We start from the raw sequence: 17,944 nt of genomic DNA on the forward strand, positions 1-17,944 counted from the left end.
AAGCCCAGACCTATTGCGCAGTGTTGTGTCATTCTTACAGGATAATTAAATTCTGCCCTAGTAGGAAACCACGACTTGGCTACAATGTTTTCATAGAAATAAATCTGTAACGCCTGCTCTAAAGTATCGCCCCAATGACCTTATCCACCTTATCTGTCGTCGGCTGATTGTTTTTTTATTCGCAAACATTTTCAGTTCGAAGGTTTAACGTATTACCCTAACAGCAGGCAAGGAACGCCCTTTATAAAATCTCGCCCCACAAACCGGATTCTTTGTCAGCTGATCGTTTTTGTTCTCATAAATTTTCAGTTCAAAGGTTTCAAGCATTACCCTAACAGGAGGCAAGGCACATTGTTGAGGTACATCTACGGCTGCTGGCAGCATGTATATAAGTGCTTTAAACGATGGGTAGCGTGTTTGGAACAACGTTTTTACAAAGAAAATAGGCAAAGGTTTAGATTTATTGAACGTCTGTTGTTTTACCGCCTAAGGAAGAAGATTCGTTTTTAATACATCGAAGTCTACGTCAACCACTGACGCCTAACATAGGCACAGACCATTAGCTTACAAAGCATACTTCGTTCCTTTGATAAGCATTTAGGCAACAACAGCACTAAGTGCTGGCTAAGCTTCGCAAAATGGCAAAGCTTGCGAACGTGCGCTTGTTCCTGAACGTATCGTGCACCGCAAATGGTCGCGCGCTTCGCATGCTACCCAGCTGCGGCGGGAGGCGTAATGGCGGATCCCGTAGCAGACGACACGGCTGTCCTCACCCTCAGCGGAGCGCGCGAGCATCAAGGCACCCTAGCGAGAGGTTTCGCGGCGCGCATCGTTATCAGCTCCTTTACTGCACAAGAAACTTCGTGTCTGCCTTGAGCGGCATTTTAAAGAGCGGCTAGAAGCAGTCGCTCAAGCGGCCGTGCCACTTCGCGGCCGAAGCCGCCGCCGCCGGCCGCGGCGCGCGCAGCGTGCGAGAGGTTTCGCGGCGCGCATGGGGCGTGCGGGGCGCGTTTTCGCGAGCAGAAAACAACCGCCCGGCCGTTTCTGGAGAAAAAAGAGTGACAAATGGGGAGAGAGAGCCGTCATTTGCTTGTTCGGCAGTCGGGCGCCTCGCCGGCTCGTTCGTATCATCCGCCGGGCCGCGCAGGTCCGTTCGTAACAGCCGAAATTTTTCCCATTGCAAACAATGCAATTTTGCCGGGACTTTTCAGAAATTCGTATCATCCCGAAATTCGTATCACCCAGAATCGTATCATCGAGATTCTACTGTATGTACAGGTCCACCATTTGCACGTAAAAGCAAACGCAGATGGAGCGTATGAGGCACAGCAAACATGCAATGAAAGGCCGTCCACAGACTAGATGGAACATGCGAGATACAGAACAGAAGCCGGCTTTCACGGGATTGTATCGTGACATGAATTCTATTGAGTGCTACTCCCAATGTTGCCTCGTAATAATGAGAATCTACAACTCGTAATTTCACGCAATACACTGAAACTTGATTGTTACGTTTAATTCACGACAAACACTTTAAATTCTTCTGAAAAGATAGGGCCATTGGTTATCTCCAGAAAAATCAAGCGTTTTCAAGGACCCTTTAAAACTTCCGGGACTTTCCAGGCCTTGAAATTTACACTTCTAAATTCAACGGTTTTCAAGGTTTTCAAGGACCTGTGCGAACCTTGCACTCAAGAGCGCGTTCAAGTTCAGGGCGAAGAAATTGCACCCGAAGAGTCCCACGACGACGCCGGTTGGATGCTTGCAGGAGAGCGCATGTCGAAACTCCGCCAGCGAGACCTCGTTGACAAGCTCGCTGGCGCCGGAATTCAAGTAAGCAAGACATCGAAACTCAACAAGAGTGTTAGGGCCTCGGCCATCAAGGCAGCACGCATGCCAGCTATGCCGCTGAAGGAGAACAAGATAGTTATCAGACCTAGAGGAGGACTAGATATAATCAAGATCAGTACTACGACTGTCGCCGCGGCCATTCTTACCGCAGCCAAAATCACGAGCAAAGAAAGCACGACAGATACCATTTGCCCGAACGCGCAGCAAAATATAATGGTCATCAGTGCACCCAAGGACAGCAAGGCCGCCCGGTACGCGAGAATTCAAGAGATCGTTATACAAGACAAACCCTTTTGAGGCCAGCGCGTACCGCACGGTACCACATGACAGGGCATTAGAGAGTTATAGCAGAGCAGAGAACCGGTCCCGGTAGGGTACACGGGACGACCGGCGCTACTGCGCGCGTGCAGAGGCGGAAAAACTGGTTGTGCGCATGCGCAGGTGTACCGGGTACCGTACCGGGACCGGTTCTCCGCTCTGCTATAACTCTCTATTATCCGAGGGATCCCCGTCGACGCAAGCGCCGGAGAGCTCACAGTAACATTGTCAACGAGAAGAACCCGCTCGCAGTCGGTGCGAAGAGAATCGGTAGCACCACTGCCATCATCGTGGCCTTCAAGGGACCCGAAGTACCAAACTCCATCCGCTACAGAGTCACACTCATACCGTGTCATCTCTACCGGAAACAGGTCGACTTATGTCACCAGTGCGGCCGAGTTGGACACCGCAAAGACGTGCGCCCCATACCGTCGAGCAAAATATGCAGAGGCCACGGACTCGCGAACACGAAGGAGGACCATTCATGTACACCCAAATGCAAGCTTTGCGGTGGTGCGCACCTGACAGCAGACAGAATGTGTAAGGCTAAATATAAAATTCTCTATGTTGTGCGCAAGCGCCAGTGGGGGCGTCGAAAGGCCTAACGCCACATGCTATCGGGGAGCGACATCCTGCCGCTCGACACGCCAGCTGCACACAAATCAAGGACGCCCTCGCGAAATCGCCCAAAGTCCAGGGATAACAGTTGCAAATGGAGTCAAAGCTGAAACACACGCAATGGAACACGCAAAAGTTCACTTTTACGTGACCGTGTAAGCTGCGTCGATGCAGTGCGAGGAATCAAGAACATCCCAAGTGGCAACAACATCAATGCTAAGGATGACAAGACCTCGAGCAAGGAGCGGGAAATCATTGAAGCCTTGAGGCAAGAAAATGCTGCTCTGCATGCCACTATCCACAACCTCACCAAGGAGATCGTGGAGATCCGAAAGGAACTCTGCAGCATCGAGGAACAAAGCTCTAATCAAGCAGCAACAGTAACAAGACCGAAGAAGCCATGGTTAACCAGGAGTCGACCGACAAAGAGTCGACATCGAAGAAACGAGCCGTAGAGCCACGTAAACACAAGCGTAGCAAGAGCATCAACAGTGGCCGCAACCTCGAAGTCAAATTTGCCAGGTTCGAAGGCATTTTCACATCAATGAGATGAGCCATCGAAACCTTCCAAACAGAGAACATAAGTATACTCACCTGCCTGGAGAGAACCCTACATCCAATTGCAAGTCGCTCGACGGTCGCACCGCTAATCGCGCAACTAAACCAAGGAACACAAGCGCCTCCTCCACGCTAGGACAATCATGGCCTTCAACGCAACAGGCGCAACAGTGTGGCAGTGGAACTGCCGTGGCCTCAGGAAGAAAAAGGCAGTCGTTCAACAGCACACTGAGCACGCCGCGCACAAGCCGTATGTGCTCCTACTCCAAGAGACTCCGACAGATGCACCATCCCTTCCCGGCTACAGAGTGCATGCTGGCCCTCTGAACGGCAGGGGACTCTGCACCCTGGTCAAGAAGGGACTCGCCTTCGTCGAACACAGGTTCAGCAACATCAAGATTGAATACGCACTCACGGAACTTATACCAACAAAGAAAAGGAAACAGAGCATTTTCTACTGAACGAATATAGTAATCCATCGCAGAGAAATCAGAAATTCAAAGCCCTTCTCCACAAATCCAGCACCACAGTGGGCTGCAACACACTGATCCCGTGCGGTGACTTCAACGCGATGGACCCCGCCTGGGGCTACGACAAAAGCACAGCGGAAGGCCGCAACCAAGCTCAAGATTCTACAGAACTCGGCTTTACCCTCATAACCGACCCGGCACACCCGGAGGGAATTGGGAACTCTGTGTCCCGTGACACCATCCCCGATCTCACGTTCGTGAATAACAACCTGGTTGCGATCACCTGAAGGAAACGGGGGTGGACCTCGGCAGTGACCACACAATCGTGGAGACTGTGATTCCTGAACGTAACCGCACCAACACCACAAAACGCACATGCATTGACTGGAAGGCCTTCAGGGACATCAGAAGTCAGAACAATGAGGAAGGAAGCGAAATCGAAGACATCGAAACCTGGACCCCCGGGAACACCAAAGACGTACGAAACTCACCCAAGGAAACAGAAACGGACTTAAAACCAACAGAACGGACACCCGTCTAGCTCACCTCATCGAAGCTAAGCAGTCGCTACTGAACCGGTGGAAAAAAAACAGCGTCTCAATCACATGCTAAGAAAGTCGCGGAGCTCAACCACACTATCGAGGAACACTGCCGCACGCTATGTGTGCATCAGTGGAACGAGATCTTCAACGTAGCCGACGGTCAAATGAATAGCGGGAAAACATGAAACCTGCAACGACATCTGCTTGACGAAACCATGACAAAGTCATACCAGCGAGACCGATGTATGCCATACTGGCTTGTCCAGGGTAGTGATCAATATCTGAGGTATGAAACGTAAATGGCATGATCAGGTAGGAGTTGTAGGAGTTCTCCGCTAGATTATGTAGGCACACAAAACTGATTTACATCATTGTGTATAGTCGTAGCATGGCCATCTGAAGAAACACTGCTTAATTAAGGAGGTACTGTTAGTAAATTCCAGGGCAGTGTAATTGCAATCAGCTCCACGCATATGCCGGTTTCGCGACGCCGGCCTGTGACACACGCCTATACGGCACTAACATCGCGTCCTAAACAGAGTGAATGCTCCACTTAAATATGTATTTACAACGCATGCAATTACGGTAAATCTCGGTTGTGAACATGTCGCAAAAGCACCGGCAACAGCGGTGAGCGAGCTGGAGCCTCCCGCGACTACTTTCTAAATGGGCTGCTAAGGGGATTTCAGTGGCGCCCCTAGAGGCAGCGCTCGAGGCGTATATGAAACGAGCACCAAAGTTTCGTGACCAGTAAAAGCATTGAAGGACTCTGGTCGCAGGCAAACTACATTATAAAAAAAAGGTCGCCATCCCACCCTGCAAAAGTGGATGCATCCAGCGAAGCTGCTGTAAACCACTACAAATGCTGATGGTGGAGGGTATGAAATGTTTCACGTCGTCTTGGCGTCTAGGGCAAGAACCAGGCGCGTAGCCAGGATTGTTTTTCAGGGAGGGGGGAGAGAGAGAGGCTAAGGCCGCATACTCCCACTTTACAAGTGCCTTTGAGATCTCCCTTATGACATTGATGGTGATTATTATATTTCTATTGCCAGGTGAAGTTGTGTGGTGGATGAAAATCAAGAATCCATGTGGCGCAAATCCGCGCCCACAATGAAGGACTTAATACACACACGGTCCCCATGTGCAGGCATTACATTAGATGACGTTGACACTATGTGATTAGTTGCGTTAAGTTGGCGAGGAATGTAACATCCACAAAAATATCACGTGGCGAACATTTTGGTACAGCCTCGATGTTCAGTGCACTGTAATGGGTTTTCGCTCAGTGTTCTCTAATAGTTACATTACTCTCTGTCAAGTATGACATGCTTGATGCATAACGGCCCTTGCTTGGTCTGTCTGAAGGCGTGTACTAATTGTAACTTGTCTAGGCCGGGAATCCCCTTTCCGTCTGTTACATTTCTGAATAGGGTAGAACAAGGCATCTGCTATAGCTCCACAGGGGCTGCAGTATGTTCAAACAAATAAAATAAATAAATATACCCTCACATCTACCTGCACACAAACGTAACCATCTTTATCCCGAGAAAGACCGTCTTAAATTCGCATTCATTTTCATTCAAAGATACTACGAATTCACTGATACACTGTTCACCTTCCTTCCCAATGTCGAAGGCCCCAATTAGTTCCCTTGCCACCTGTTCTCGGCTTTTGCTCCGTAACTTAGTCTGGTTCAGGAACGGCTTGCATGGCCTGCTTTCACACATTGCCCAGTGGTGGGGGAGCCTGTTTTGCTCCTCAGGCTCAGCTAGTTAAGAGTCTGCACTCGTCCCGTCTCATCTTCTTCGCTGTCCCATCCGTGTGGGCAGTTTTACGTCTAAGTAAGAAATTGGAGAACCGTGAATAGGAGTAATGCTTAAGAATGGGAAATGACAAGGGAACTCTTGCAGAAGGAAAAAGAGTTGGGCTGGCATATATGACTCCCATATGTAGAAGGCTCAAAATTGATTCCACAAACAGCAGTGTCCATTTTTGATAGCTGCCGTTCAGCATTAGAGCCACCCTCAGCAGGCCATCTACCAGCACCAGCCCTGTCAGTTTCTTGTCTCGCTTTGGAAGCAGACTCCAAGTGTATATCGTATATGAGATTAAAAGCTGTCGCATGAGTCGTATCTAAGATTTAGAAAATGTCGTATCTGAGATTAAAGTATCCTGAAGATCAAAAAAAAATTTAAGTGCTCACTGAGACTGTAGAAATGATGCTCACAGCACCATTGGACCACAGACGCAGACAGCAAACAAGTGCCGCCTTCCAACGCACTGCAGTACTCAAGTATACGTACAAAAAAAAAAAACACAGCAGGTCAGAATAAAGGCAGTTACCACGTCGGCAGCAAAGCGATGACGAGTAGCCGTTCAGTTTAGGATTTTCACATTTGCTACTCTTCATCACTGCTCGACCCATTAGCTGTTTTAATTGTGTTCACCTTCTTGCCACGTTGTTTCAATGTAGCTGTCTGACCTACTGTGACGTTTTGTTAGAACTTGATTGTGCATCTTTTCATCCATTGCAGTTGGTTGGACATTGGTGCTTGTTTGCTGTCCCCCTCTGCGTGCGTGGCCCTGTTCGTTGTGCAGTGAGCCAGTGGCATGAAAAAATTCGAAAAACATTACTAAGAGGCAGCACTGGTTCCTCACTAAGTAAAAGCTATGTGTGCAAAGTTGAACAAAGAAGTACACAATGCCTCCTGCGCACCACTTACAAGTATGGACACATCTGGTACACTTTGAGGTTCTTCACAATGTGTCTTTTGTCATTAGGAATCCATGTGCCAGCCTATGCAGCCAGAGCAGGACAAGCTAAAATGACTGCACTGTCATTTTTCATGTGGGGCTCACCTAAACACAACTGATTTCTGGCCTCTTTGTTCAAAAATTATTTCTTTTAAACATGAAGGTTTATTTTATGAGATGCAAATGACCTTTGGACAGTGAGTGAAGTCATCGTCTTTTCTAAAGACTGCATACTGAGTAAGCAAGATGGTACGTTGAGCACTTAGTATGTCTGCTCTTGCAGACACACTTACGTTCTGTAAAAATGTCATACATATTGTTACAGGACTGCAGAGCAGATGAGACGAACCATGAAGAAGGCGAACAATCTAGTATTTACATTATGTTCATGGCGGTGATCGACAGCCAGTGCAAGGCACGCCAGCCCCTTCGTCGTCTTCGCTGGTCTTCAGTCATGGTGCTGTGGGGTATTGCCCACCTATATGTCCCAACACAGCATCATTCTCCATTATGCCCCTACAGTTGCAGTAACTCATGCTTTCTGCTATGGGTACACTAGTGCAGTGTTTGGGTGCTGCAATCCAGGGAGGTACGTTTCAAAAAGAGTCTTTTATTGGCGACTAGAGTGGGAAAACCTTGGTCTGTCCGTCGCTTGCAGCAGCAGTGTTCCTGGCAAGGGGAAGAGGGGGAGAAGGCTGTGGAGGGTCTTGCGAGGCAGGCTGGACATGACACCATCATGCTTATGCCCTGTAATTGAAACCACTGTCTTTAGCGCATTCTCCACTTACTGAGGCAGCATTTTTGTATCAAACCAGCTTCAAAGGTAGAGATGCTTGCCGAGACCATCCTCAGTGCGCATCGCATGTTCGCAACGATCATGCTCCTCACCTTTTTGCCAAACGACATACTCGCTGTTCAGAACTTCTGCACCAATGTTGACGCACCAATCCATCATCTCCAACCCCACAATTAAAACTGTGGTCCCCCCCCCCCCCAAAGTGCACATACAACACAGCGCAGAGGAACCGATCACACACTGTGCACCAAACAACCCACAGCAGTGCACATTTTGATTACTTTTTATGCTCCCTTTTTTCACAACCAAAGAATGTGTGGAAGGAAATTGAAGGTCAAAAACTGCCCTCTCAAAAGATACTAAACTGGCCGACCTACAGCTATGAATTTCTATAAAGGTTATGAAAAAAAAATCGAGCTGTAGTTTGCCAAAACACTGTTTACAGGAAATAGCTCAACCCCCCCTCACCCCTCCCTCTCCCATTTTATTTTCCCGAAAATATAGGACCACAGAACAAACCCAGCTAAGTTATTTACAGACCATGATTGGCTTTATAAACAGAGACCTGCCCGTTGCAGCCAGCAACAATGGGAGCCAGCATGCCAAAAAATTGCCATGTAGGGACTGCACGCCTCGCCCCGTCAGTTGGGGCTAAGTTTAATCCTCAAACTCACCAGCTTCATTTGCCTTGGAATGGGGCCTGCGACTTCTCGCATAAAACGTAGCGGTCGTATTTATCAGTGCTGATATTACAATCACTACCTTTAATACCGACCAGCAAAGAGAATTAACAGCTAAATCCAGAAGCGTTTCTTAGCTATGCAAACTTCAACGTAAACAAGTAAACCACACTGCTAGCATATGTGCCTGCTTGACTAGCATTTTTTTATTTTCGAGCATATCCGTTCATTTACTCAACCTAGATGTTAAAAAATCATTGGGCGTGGATGAAATTCCTAATGCATATCTTGTCCGCTATGCAGAATAGTCTGCTAAATATTTAAACCTTATATTTAATAAACCACTTGCTGCCGGTGAACTTCCTGATCACTGGAGTGCGCTAAAATAACGCCCATACCAAAAGGAACTGAAAATCGTTCTATGATATCGACCCATTTCTTTATTCAGCGCATGTGTAACAGCACTCGAACACGTGATATTCAAACATATTTCCCAATTCATCGACCAGAACAATATTCTAGACAATCGGCAGCACAGGTTTCATCAGGGGTGTCAACTATCTCACAGTTATTAGAGACCGTTCACGATTTCAGTACAATACTAGATGAACAAGGTCAAGTCGATGTAATCTTTTTAGACTTCGAAAAGGCGTTCGATCGCGTGTCACACTCGAAGTTTCTTATCAAGCTCAGAGCAATACTCAGGGGTGAGACAGCTGAATCAGATTTGGGAGCAGTTTTTGGAGCATCGAAATCTTGGTTTTGGAGCAGAAGAAAACCTTGATTTGGAGCAGAAGAACGACATTTATTATGTCACCTTAGGAGCTTAAAAAATCAATTTTTTTGGCAACTCGGGGGGGGGGGAATGCACTTTTTAATCGATTTTGAACGTACCTAACACTGAAACAGCCTTTCAATAAAGTTTTTTCTACCAGATTATCAGAAGGTATGAACTTCACTACCTTTCTTTTAAAATTTAAATCTTAGCCTCTATGCATAAATAGAGTGGAGGTCCATTGAAAATATAGAATTGAAAATGGAATCGTAAGGCCCTTTTATTATGTGAATGCCCAAATTATTTTTGAAATCCCAGACTCGGCTTTACGCACAAGTGTAGACTCGTCACGGCAAAAATTGTGCAGAACGAGGTGACGCCGTCATACCCCACCAGCCCTCCCATTTCAATACCCAAGGTGCATGTTCACTACGATCATAATTTGAGTAACGTTCCTATGTTTAGCCACATCCCTTTTGGCCTTACATTTCATTTCAGATAGATGAACCATTGCAATATTACTAGCGTGCAATATAGCCCATCCCGCAATCGGACACTGCTTGAACATTTTCCGGCGATGTAGCCTGCGCCGCCACTTCTGCAGTGTCGATCGTCCCATTCCCGCCGCTCGCAAGCTTGCTGTCAAAGGCAGCAATAACTCGGCGTTTTATAACACCGCAATGAGTCCGAAATTTCACTTCAAGCGCCCACCGCGCCTCACACTGAAGGCCGAAACACGGCTAATTCGCGGGCACCACGTTGTTTCGGATGAACTCCCGTCTTTCTAGTCGTGCAACTCCCCGCAACAGATCACGACTAAACCCAGCCACCCCCATAACCAAAACCACGGAAGAAGTCAGCGAAGAGCACTCTGCCTGAACCACGAGCAACTGTTTCACCCGGCGGCCATGTTTTCCAATCTTCACCACCCCAAGATGGCGGCACCCAGTAATGGCGTTCAGGAGATATGGCGCTCCTAAAATCGCCGTTTTTTTTCAACACCTTGCACAAGTAGTTTGCCGCCTCAGTGCACCTAAGTATTTTTTCTACAAGACTTTGCAATGGTTTTCAAAGCGATAACTTTATGTGCAACCCGACATTAGACTTTCGAAATAATTATCTCGGGTTTTTTTATTGAATGATCAATCAATTAAACTGTTACAAACAGCATCACCTTGCAGATGCTGGAATAGTATGCCGCCAGTAAGCATTTTCCCCTACTGAAACTGACGGGAGCGTTAAAATACTTGGCTCTCAGGCCAGTTTGGTGCAGTTTGGCGCAGTTTTCGAAAATGTCAAGCTTTTGGAGCAGCCTGGCGCAGGAAAACAAATTTGTATCAAAACTGCGCAATATGCGCAGATGTCTCACCCCTGAATACTCAAAAACAAATCTTTGCTGGCCTGGATTAAATCTTATCTTTTCTTCTGGCGTATCGTCAAGTAGTCACAGTAAAATCAGGCATTCCACAAGTTCTCGGGCCCCTTTTCTTTTTACTTTTTATTAATGATATAGCTCGTGATATCCCTGTCACGATAAAGCTGTTTTCAGGCGACTGCATTATCTATCATGCCATCTGTAGCGACAGCGATCAGGCCCTCCTTAAAGGTGTTGTGCCACCAAATTTGTTGCTTGTGCATTCTTTGTTGCAAACGTTTTATATTTCTTTAGAAAGCATGATACATGCTCTCATATGCACATATTCTGAGTAAAAAATTTATCGCACGATTCATGTGAACAGGATTCGGTTTCGGTTTCTATGAGCTGATTCAAGCAGTGAGGTCACAGCGTTGCAAGGATGCTCTGCCACGTGTGTCTACGATGCGGTGCTGCGGTACGCTGCGACTTTACTGCGGCATCTCTCGCAACGTTGACCAAATGGGCGTGACGCGCGAGACCACTGCGCCACCGCACAAATGGTGTCCCGCCGCAAAATAGCCGGTGTACTAGATGGAGGCCCATCCTTCGAGTTGTACGTCTAGTTGTACGGCGCTTGTACTAGCTAGTTTACAGAATTCCTGGCTGGTAAACTGAAATTTCTTAAATAGCGCTTGCGCACCAAGGTTCCAAGAAAAATCCCTTGTCATTCACATATAGCAGAAACAACCATGTGGTCTCGGCAGTTACAAGTTATAAATACTTGGGTATCATGAATAGAAATAGCAATAGCATATTGCCATCAACTCTGCTCCTTCGCGAAAGCGCTTGCAAAAATAAGTGTGCCCGGCTGCGACTGCAATTTTGCACTGTAGGGATAGTGCTTACAGTACTTTGGTTTCACGTTTTAAGTTTTTTAAAAACCTTGGCCGATATTGATCTCTTATTACCCAAATTACCCTACGTAACTCTTCTGCACGGAACTGACCTTATATTTCCTACAGGCGAGCCGATAACACACGCATATGCAGTTTGCAGCTCCGGGGTAGCGGCGTCGCCGAAGAGCACGGCTGAAGCGTCCGACGCCAAAATACGGCTCGCATTAGCGATAGTGTTGAGTTGTATGGGCTTCATGGAACTTACTGAGTTTATTATACTCCAGAAACTAACAAAATAGAGCCGCAATCATTGCCGCACGAATGTTGTCGGGGCGCAGTTTTCACTTCTCGGTCGATTCCTGACGACACGTCAGGAGACCAGTCGGGCGACCGGTTTTGCTCGCGCTTTCGGTCGGCGAGTCAGTCACACTACAGCGACTTTCCATCGGCCAACGTTTCTTGTGTCGCCATCGGCGTAGTGTGACAACGCAGTCTGGCAATTCGGCAGTTGGTCAATGGTTTGGCGACTCGTCGTCGTCACCGCCGTGTCGGCCTAGTGTGTCTGATACGACCAAGCGACCAACCAAACAAACTGTGGTAACTGGAGTTCACGTTGAAGTCGCTCGAGTTGCTAACATGGTATAACGTTACAAACTTTGTTATGCTGGCAATTCACTGACGTCATGGTTAGTGGCGCTAGCGATGGGTCCCGATTTCCAGAAGAGCTTTTAGGTACGTTTAGAAGCGAATTAAAATATATATTAAAAGCTTGCTGTACCCAGCACTTCGTGTTGAGGGTCCTTGCAAACAGAAAAAGCCTACAGCGGGCCTACTACAGACTTAAAATTTGGTGGCACAAACCCTTTATTGAAGCTCTAGGTAAAATACCAAATTGGAGCACCACGTGGCAGATGATTCTTAACTTAAAGAAAACGGTAGCCCCGACAATCACACGCAAGAAAAATCCTTTGTCATTCACATATAGCATAAACAACCATGTCGTCTCGGCAGTTACAAGTTATTATGATAATTGGGTATCATGATAACATTGGATCTCAAATGAAATCAACACATTAACAGGGGTGGGACAGCTGAATCATTTTTGGGAGAAGTTTTTGGAGCAGCGAAATCTCGATTTTGGAGCAGAAGAACGTTGATTTGGAGCAGAAAAACGACATTTAATAAATAGTCACCTTAGGAGCCTAAAGAAATCAAATTTTTGGCAATGCATGGGGGAAAAGTGAACTTTTTAATCGGTTTTGAGCATGCATAACACTGAAACAGCCTTTAAATAATTTTTTTTTTCTACCAGAGTATCACAAGATACGAACTGCACTACCTTATTACAAAACATTTTAAAATTTTTAGGCTCTATGCATAGATAGCGTGGAGGGCCGTTGAAAATGTCTAATTGAAAAACTGAGCAACCCTAGGGCATTTTTATTATCATGTGAATGCCGAAATTGTTATTTTTGTAATCCCAGCCTCGGATTTACGCACAAGTGTAGAGTCACAGCAAAAGTTGCGCAAAGCGAGGTGACAGTCGTCGCACCCCACCAGCCCTCCCATTACAATCCCCATGGTGCACGTTCACTACGATCGTAATTTGAGCAACGTTGGTATGTTAGGCCGTCTCCCTGTTGGCATTAAATCTCACTTCAGATAAAGGAACCATTATTACATGCGTGAAATTATAGCCCGTCCCGCTATCGCACACTGCTTGAACATTTTGCGGCGATGTAGCCTGCGTGGCTAGTTCTGCAGTGTAGATCGTCCCATTCCCTCCACTTGCAAGCTCAATGTCAAAGGCAGCAATAACTCAGCATTTTATAACACCGCAATGAGTCCGAAATTTCACTTCAAGCACGCACCAGCCTCACATTGAAGGCCGAAACCCGGCGAATTCGCGGACGCCGTGTTTCTTTTGAAGAACTCCCGTCCTTGGAGTCCTGCGACTTCCCGCAACAGATCAAACGACTAAATGTAAACCCAGCCACCCCCATAACTAAAACCAAGGTAGAAATCAGCGAAGAGCACTCTGCCTGATCCACAAGCAACTGCTTCGCCCGGTGGCCACGTTTTCATATCTTCACCACACCAAGATGGCGCCCCCAGTAAATATACGGCGCTCTAAAAGTTGATGATTGATTGATTGTAGGTTTTAACGCGCCGACGCAACGCAGGCGATGAGGCACGCCGTAGTGGAGGGCTCCGGATTAATTTTGACCACCTGGGGATCTTTAACGTGCGCCGAAACCTCGCACACATGGGCGTTCTTGCTTTTCGCCTCCATCAGAAAAGCAGGGGTGAGACAGCTGAATCAAGTTTGGGAGCAGTTTTTGGAGCAGCAAAATCTCGATTTTGGAGCAGAAGAACCTTGGTTTGGAGCAGTTAACGATATTTTTTATGTCACCTTAGGTGCCCAAAAAATCAAATTTTTGGCAACTCGGGGGAAAGAGCACTTTTTAATCGGTTTTGAATGTATATAACACTGAAACAGCCTCTTAATAAAGTTTTTCTACCAGAATATCACGAGGTACCAAATGCACTACCTTTTACAAACCATTTTTAAATTCTTAGGCCCTATGTACTATATATAGATAACATGGAGTTCCGTTGAAAATATCAAGTTGAAAAACTAAGCAAACGTAAGGCATTTTTATTATCATGGGAATGCCTAAATTATTATTTTTGTAATCCCAGACTTGGCTTTAATTAAGCACAAGTGTAGAGCCACGGCAAAAGTTGCGCAAAGCGAGGTGACAGTCGTCGCACCACACCAGCTTTCCCATATCAAACACTAAGGTGCACGTTCACTACGATCGATCGTAATTTGAGTAACGTTGATATGTTTATCCATATCCCTTTTGGCATTAAATTTCACTTCAGATTGATGAACCATTATTACTAGCGTGCAATAATAGCCCGTCCCGCTATCGGACATTGCTTGAACATTTTGCAAGTGTCGACCGTCCCATTCCCGCCGCTTGCAAGCTCGCTGTCAAAGGCAGCAATAACTCCGCGTTTTATAACAACGCAATGAGTCAGAAATTTCACTTCAAGCGCGAACCACGCCTCACACGAAACACGGTGAATTCGCGGGCACCGCGTTGTTTTCTATGAACTCCACCTTTCGAGTGGCGCAACTTCCCGTAACAGATCAAACTAAATCTAAACCTAGCCACCCCCATAACCAAAAGCACGGTAGAAATCTGCGGAGAGCGGTCTGCCTGAACTAGAATGAACTAGCCTGAACTACGAGCAACTGCTTCGCCCGCTGGCCATGTTTTCCGATCCTCACCATACCAAGATGGCGGCGCCCCGTATACGTACGCAATGTCGTTCCGGAGATACGGCGCTCAGAAAATTGCCGTTTTGTCCTTAACTTGAACAAGTTTGTCGCCTCAGTAAACATTAGTATTTTTATACAGGACTTTGCAATGATTTTCGATGGGAAAGCTTTAAAAACATACAGAATATAACATGTGCAACCCGACATTGTGTCTTCCGAAAAACTATTTCGGGTACCGTTTTATGCGAGTTTTTTATTGAATGATCAGTCAATTAATTTTTACAAACAGCATCATCTTGGGGGTAATGGAAAATTATGTGGTCAGTAAGCATTTTTCCCCACTGAAACTGATGGGAGCGTTAAAATCGTTGGCTCTCAGACTGTTTGGGAGCAGTTTGGCGCAATTTTACCAATTTTCAAGCTTTTGGAGCAGCCTGGCGCAGGAAAACAGATTTGTATCAAATCTGCGCAATATGCGCAGCTGTCTCACCCCTGGAAAAGCGGCCGCTGCAGCTGGGAATCGAACCCACGACCTCGTGCTCAGCAGCGCAACGCCTTAGCCACTGAGCAACCGCGGCGGGTGGCGCTCTAAAACTTGCCGTTTTCATTAACTTGCACAAGTAGTTTGACGCCTCAGTACAGATAAGTATTTTTTCTACAGGACTTTGCAATGGTTTTTGATGGGAAAACTTTAAAAACGCACAGAATATAACAACTGCAACCCGACATTGTGACTTTCAAAAAAACTATCTCGGGGCCACTTTTATGCAGGTTTTTTATTGAATGATCAATCAATTAATTTTTACAAACAGCATCACCTTGGGGATTCTGGAAAATTATGCCGCCAGTAAGCATTTCCCGCACTGAAACTGACAGGAGCATTAAAATCATTGGCTCTCAGACTGTTTTGGAGCAGTTTGGCGCAATGTTTGCAATTTTCCAGCTTTTGGAGCAGCCTGGCGCAGGAAAACAAATTTGTATCAGATCAGCGCAATATGCGCAGCTGTCTCACCCCTTCATTACTTACATTCAGAAAAAAGGCAATGCAGAAGCTAGGTTATTTAAGAAGAACTCTAGGAAAATGTACCTATGATATAAAACTTCTAGCTTTACCCACACAGAGTAACCAACATTTCGAAACTGGAGAACGTTCAAAGAAAGGCTGGAAAATTTATTTTTAATTCCTACAGTAGACGCGCGTCCCCTACAGCGCTTTTGCAAACTGCGAACTTAGAAAGCCTCGCAGTTAGACGCTACCGTAAAAGATTAAAAAAATTTTATTTGCTTTATCACCAGAAATTTCCAATCGACACCAGTGCACACATCACCCCATTCATTCGTCGGCAGACAAGTTTGCACCACCCAAAAAAAGTCAGCGGTTACACATGTAGAACTAACTTTACAAAATTCTTTTTTCCCTGAACCATACGTGAATGGAACCTGTTGCATGCACATGTTGTACAATGCCAGGATGTTTTATCATTTATGCGTGAGCTCCCAAATCCACCAGAATGTACTTGATTTCAGCTTGAATCAGGTGTTTTCTTCCCTCTGTTGTGCTGTTTCCTTTTGTTGTGTCGCGCTCGCCTGCTTAAAGCCTTGCCCCAAGGCTAGCAGTACCCCTTTACATAAATAAATAAATTTAATATGCGGAAACTTTTACGGTTTTCACTTTATGTTGAAGAGCTGTGTTTGGTCATAAGGCTAGACTTTGCACGTGTAAAAGTTCACACGGAAGGCTCGAATTTGTATAAACACCCCAACAGGGCCATTCTGTGCATGAAAGTGGCACCATTCGAATGGGAAAACAATGTTTTTCCAGCGAAGGGAGCACCACTTGGGGACAACCATTCTAGCGGATGCAGGGTCTTTACCGAAATTGAAGCGTCATGCTTGGGGCTCCATCCAGGTGGCTTACAACCCCCACAAATGGCTGACTTGGGTATGGTAGCTGTCCCAGGGCAATGCTTGCGGTGAGATCGAGTTATCTGTGGGCTATCTTTTTGAGCCACTGCCCCCATACCGAAGCCGTGTGATCTGGTGAAAACAAATCGCATTTAGCGTGCGCCTGTCGGGTTTGTTGCCTGTATACGAAACAGATACCGTCACATACGATATGTTCAGTGAAAGTATGATGCAAAAATATTGCAGCATCTTTCAGCATATTCTTTGGTGAGCGTTTTCTTTTTTGGCCAGGTTTATCACCGAGCCTCCTGCCTAAGTCGACTATAACCTGTAACTTGAGCATCAGACTCACTGCGGCTACTTTTTCAAGAACGACTATTCATGCTGCTGTGTTACAAAATGAAGGCCAACCAAAACTGTGCGGGAAATTTTTGACGCACGCTAGTTTTTTTTTTGTTATACTTTGCTATGCGAGGTAACCCAATAGAAATTGACTGCGTGTCGAATGTGTCTTACTATTTTTCCTTTTTGATGCATTATATGAAACAGTACGCATGGTTCTATAGACGCTTTAGAACCAAATGCACTGAGTATTTTTGTTTAATTCTTTAGGATGTACGCACACTACTACCAAACCGATGTAAGCAAAGGGTTAGCAGCTGTAGACAGTTTTTTGCAGACGATATCCGGGTGGGTGCGTTTTTTTCGCCTGGCCTAGCCAAGTAACGATTTCGCGTTAAACTTATTTGAGCACACCGCCGATCCCACAGAAGGTGTGCACTTCCCCCAGTGTGAATCGGCAAAGACTGAGCAGCCGAACGGACCAAGAGAAAGACGAAATAACAATGGTGGCAGGCCAAGCAAACGTGTATACAGTGGACAAATGGGGATTAAATGCTGCGCCACCTGGTGCAGTGGCGTTGAGAGAACTAAATAGAACCAAACAAGCAATAACAAATTCAGCACACCGTATTGGTGTGCGTGGCAGGTCACTATCTATAAAGCCGGTTGTGGTACAGACTGGCTGACCTTCAATCTGTATTGATGGTTGTAAAGTTGTTAAGTGCTGCTGGCCACACAACCTAAACAAGCTTTGCATGATCAAAGATGTTTCCCTGGCCATGCTTTTCAG

General features: G+C 46.2%; 1 protein-coding gene across 3 annotated transcripts in view; it reads right to left on the minus strand.

The window, feature by feature from the left end:
* Positions 1 to 7,705: 7,705 nt before the first annotated feature.
* The window catches only part of LOC144176532 (ribonuclease H2 subunit B-like), a 96,925-nt gene continuing 86,686 nt past the window's right edge, over positions 7,706 to 17,944 (minus strand). For all 3 annotated transcript variants that reach the window (XR_013323798.1, XR_013323799.1, XM_077705219.1), the window contains one exon: positions 7,706 to 7,858. Coding sequence is in view for 1 of the 3 variants with exons in the window: in XM_077705219.1 (XP_077561345.1) it covers positions 7,852 to 7,858 (7 nt within the window). In the remaining 2 variants the exon portion in view is untranslated. The remainder of the gene's footprint in view (positions 7,859 to 17,944) is intronic.

This window comes from Haemaphysalis longicornis, unplaced genomic scaffold (genome assembly GCF_048455015.1).
Source record: "Haemaphysalis longicornis isolate Haplotype H1 unplaced genomic scaffold, Haemaphysalis longicornis Haplotype H1 scaffold_1, whole genome shotgun sequence".
In the NCBI taxonomy this organism is placed as follows: Eukaryota; Metazoa; Arthropoda; class Arachnida; order Ixodida; family Ixodidae; genus Haemaphysalis; species Haemaphysalis longicornis.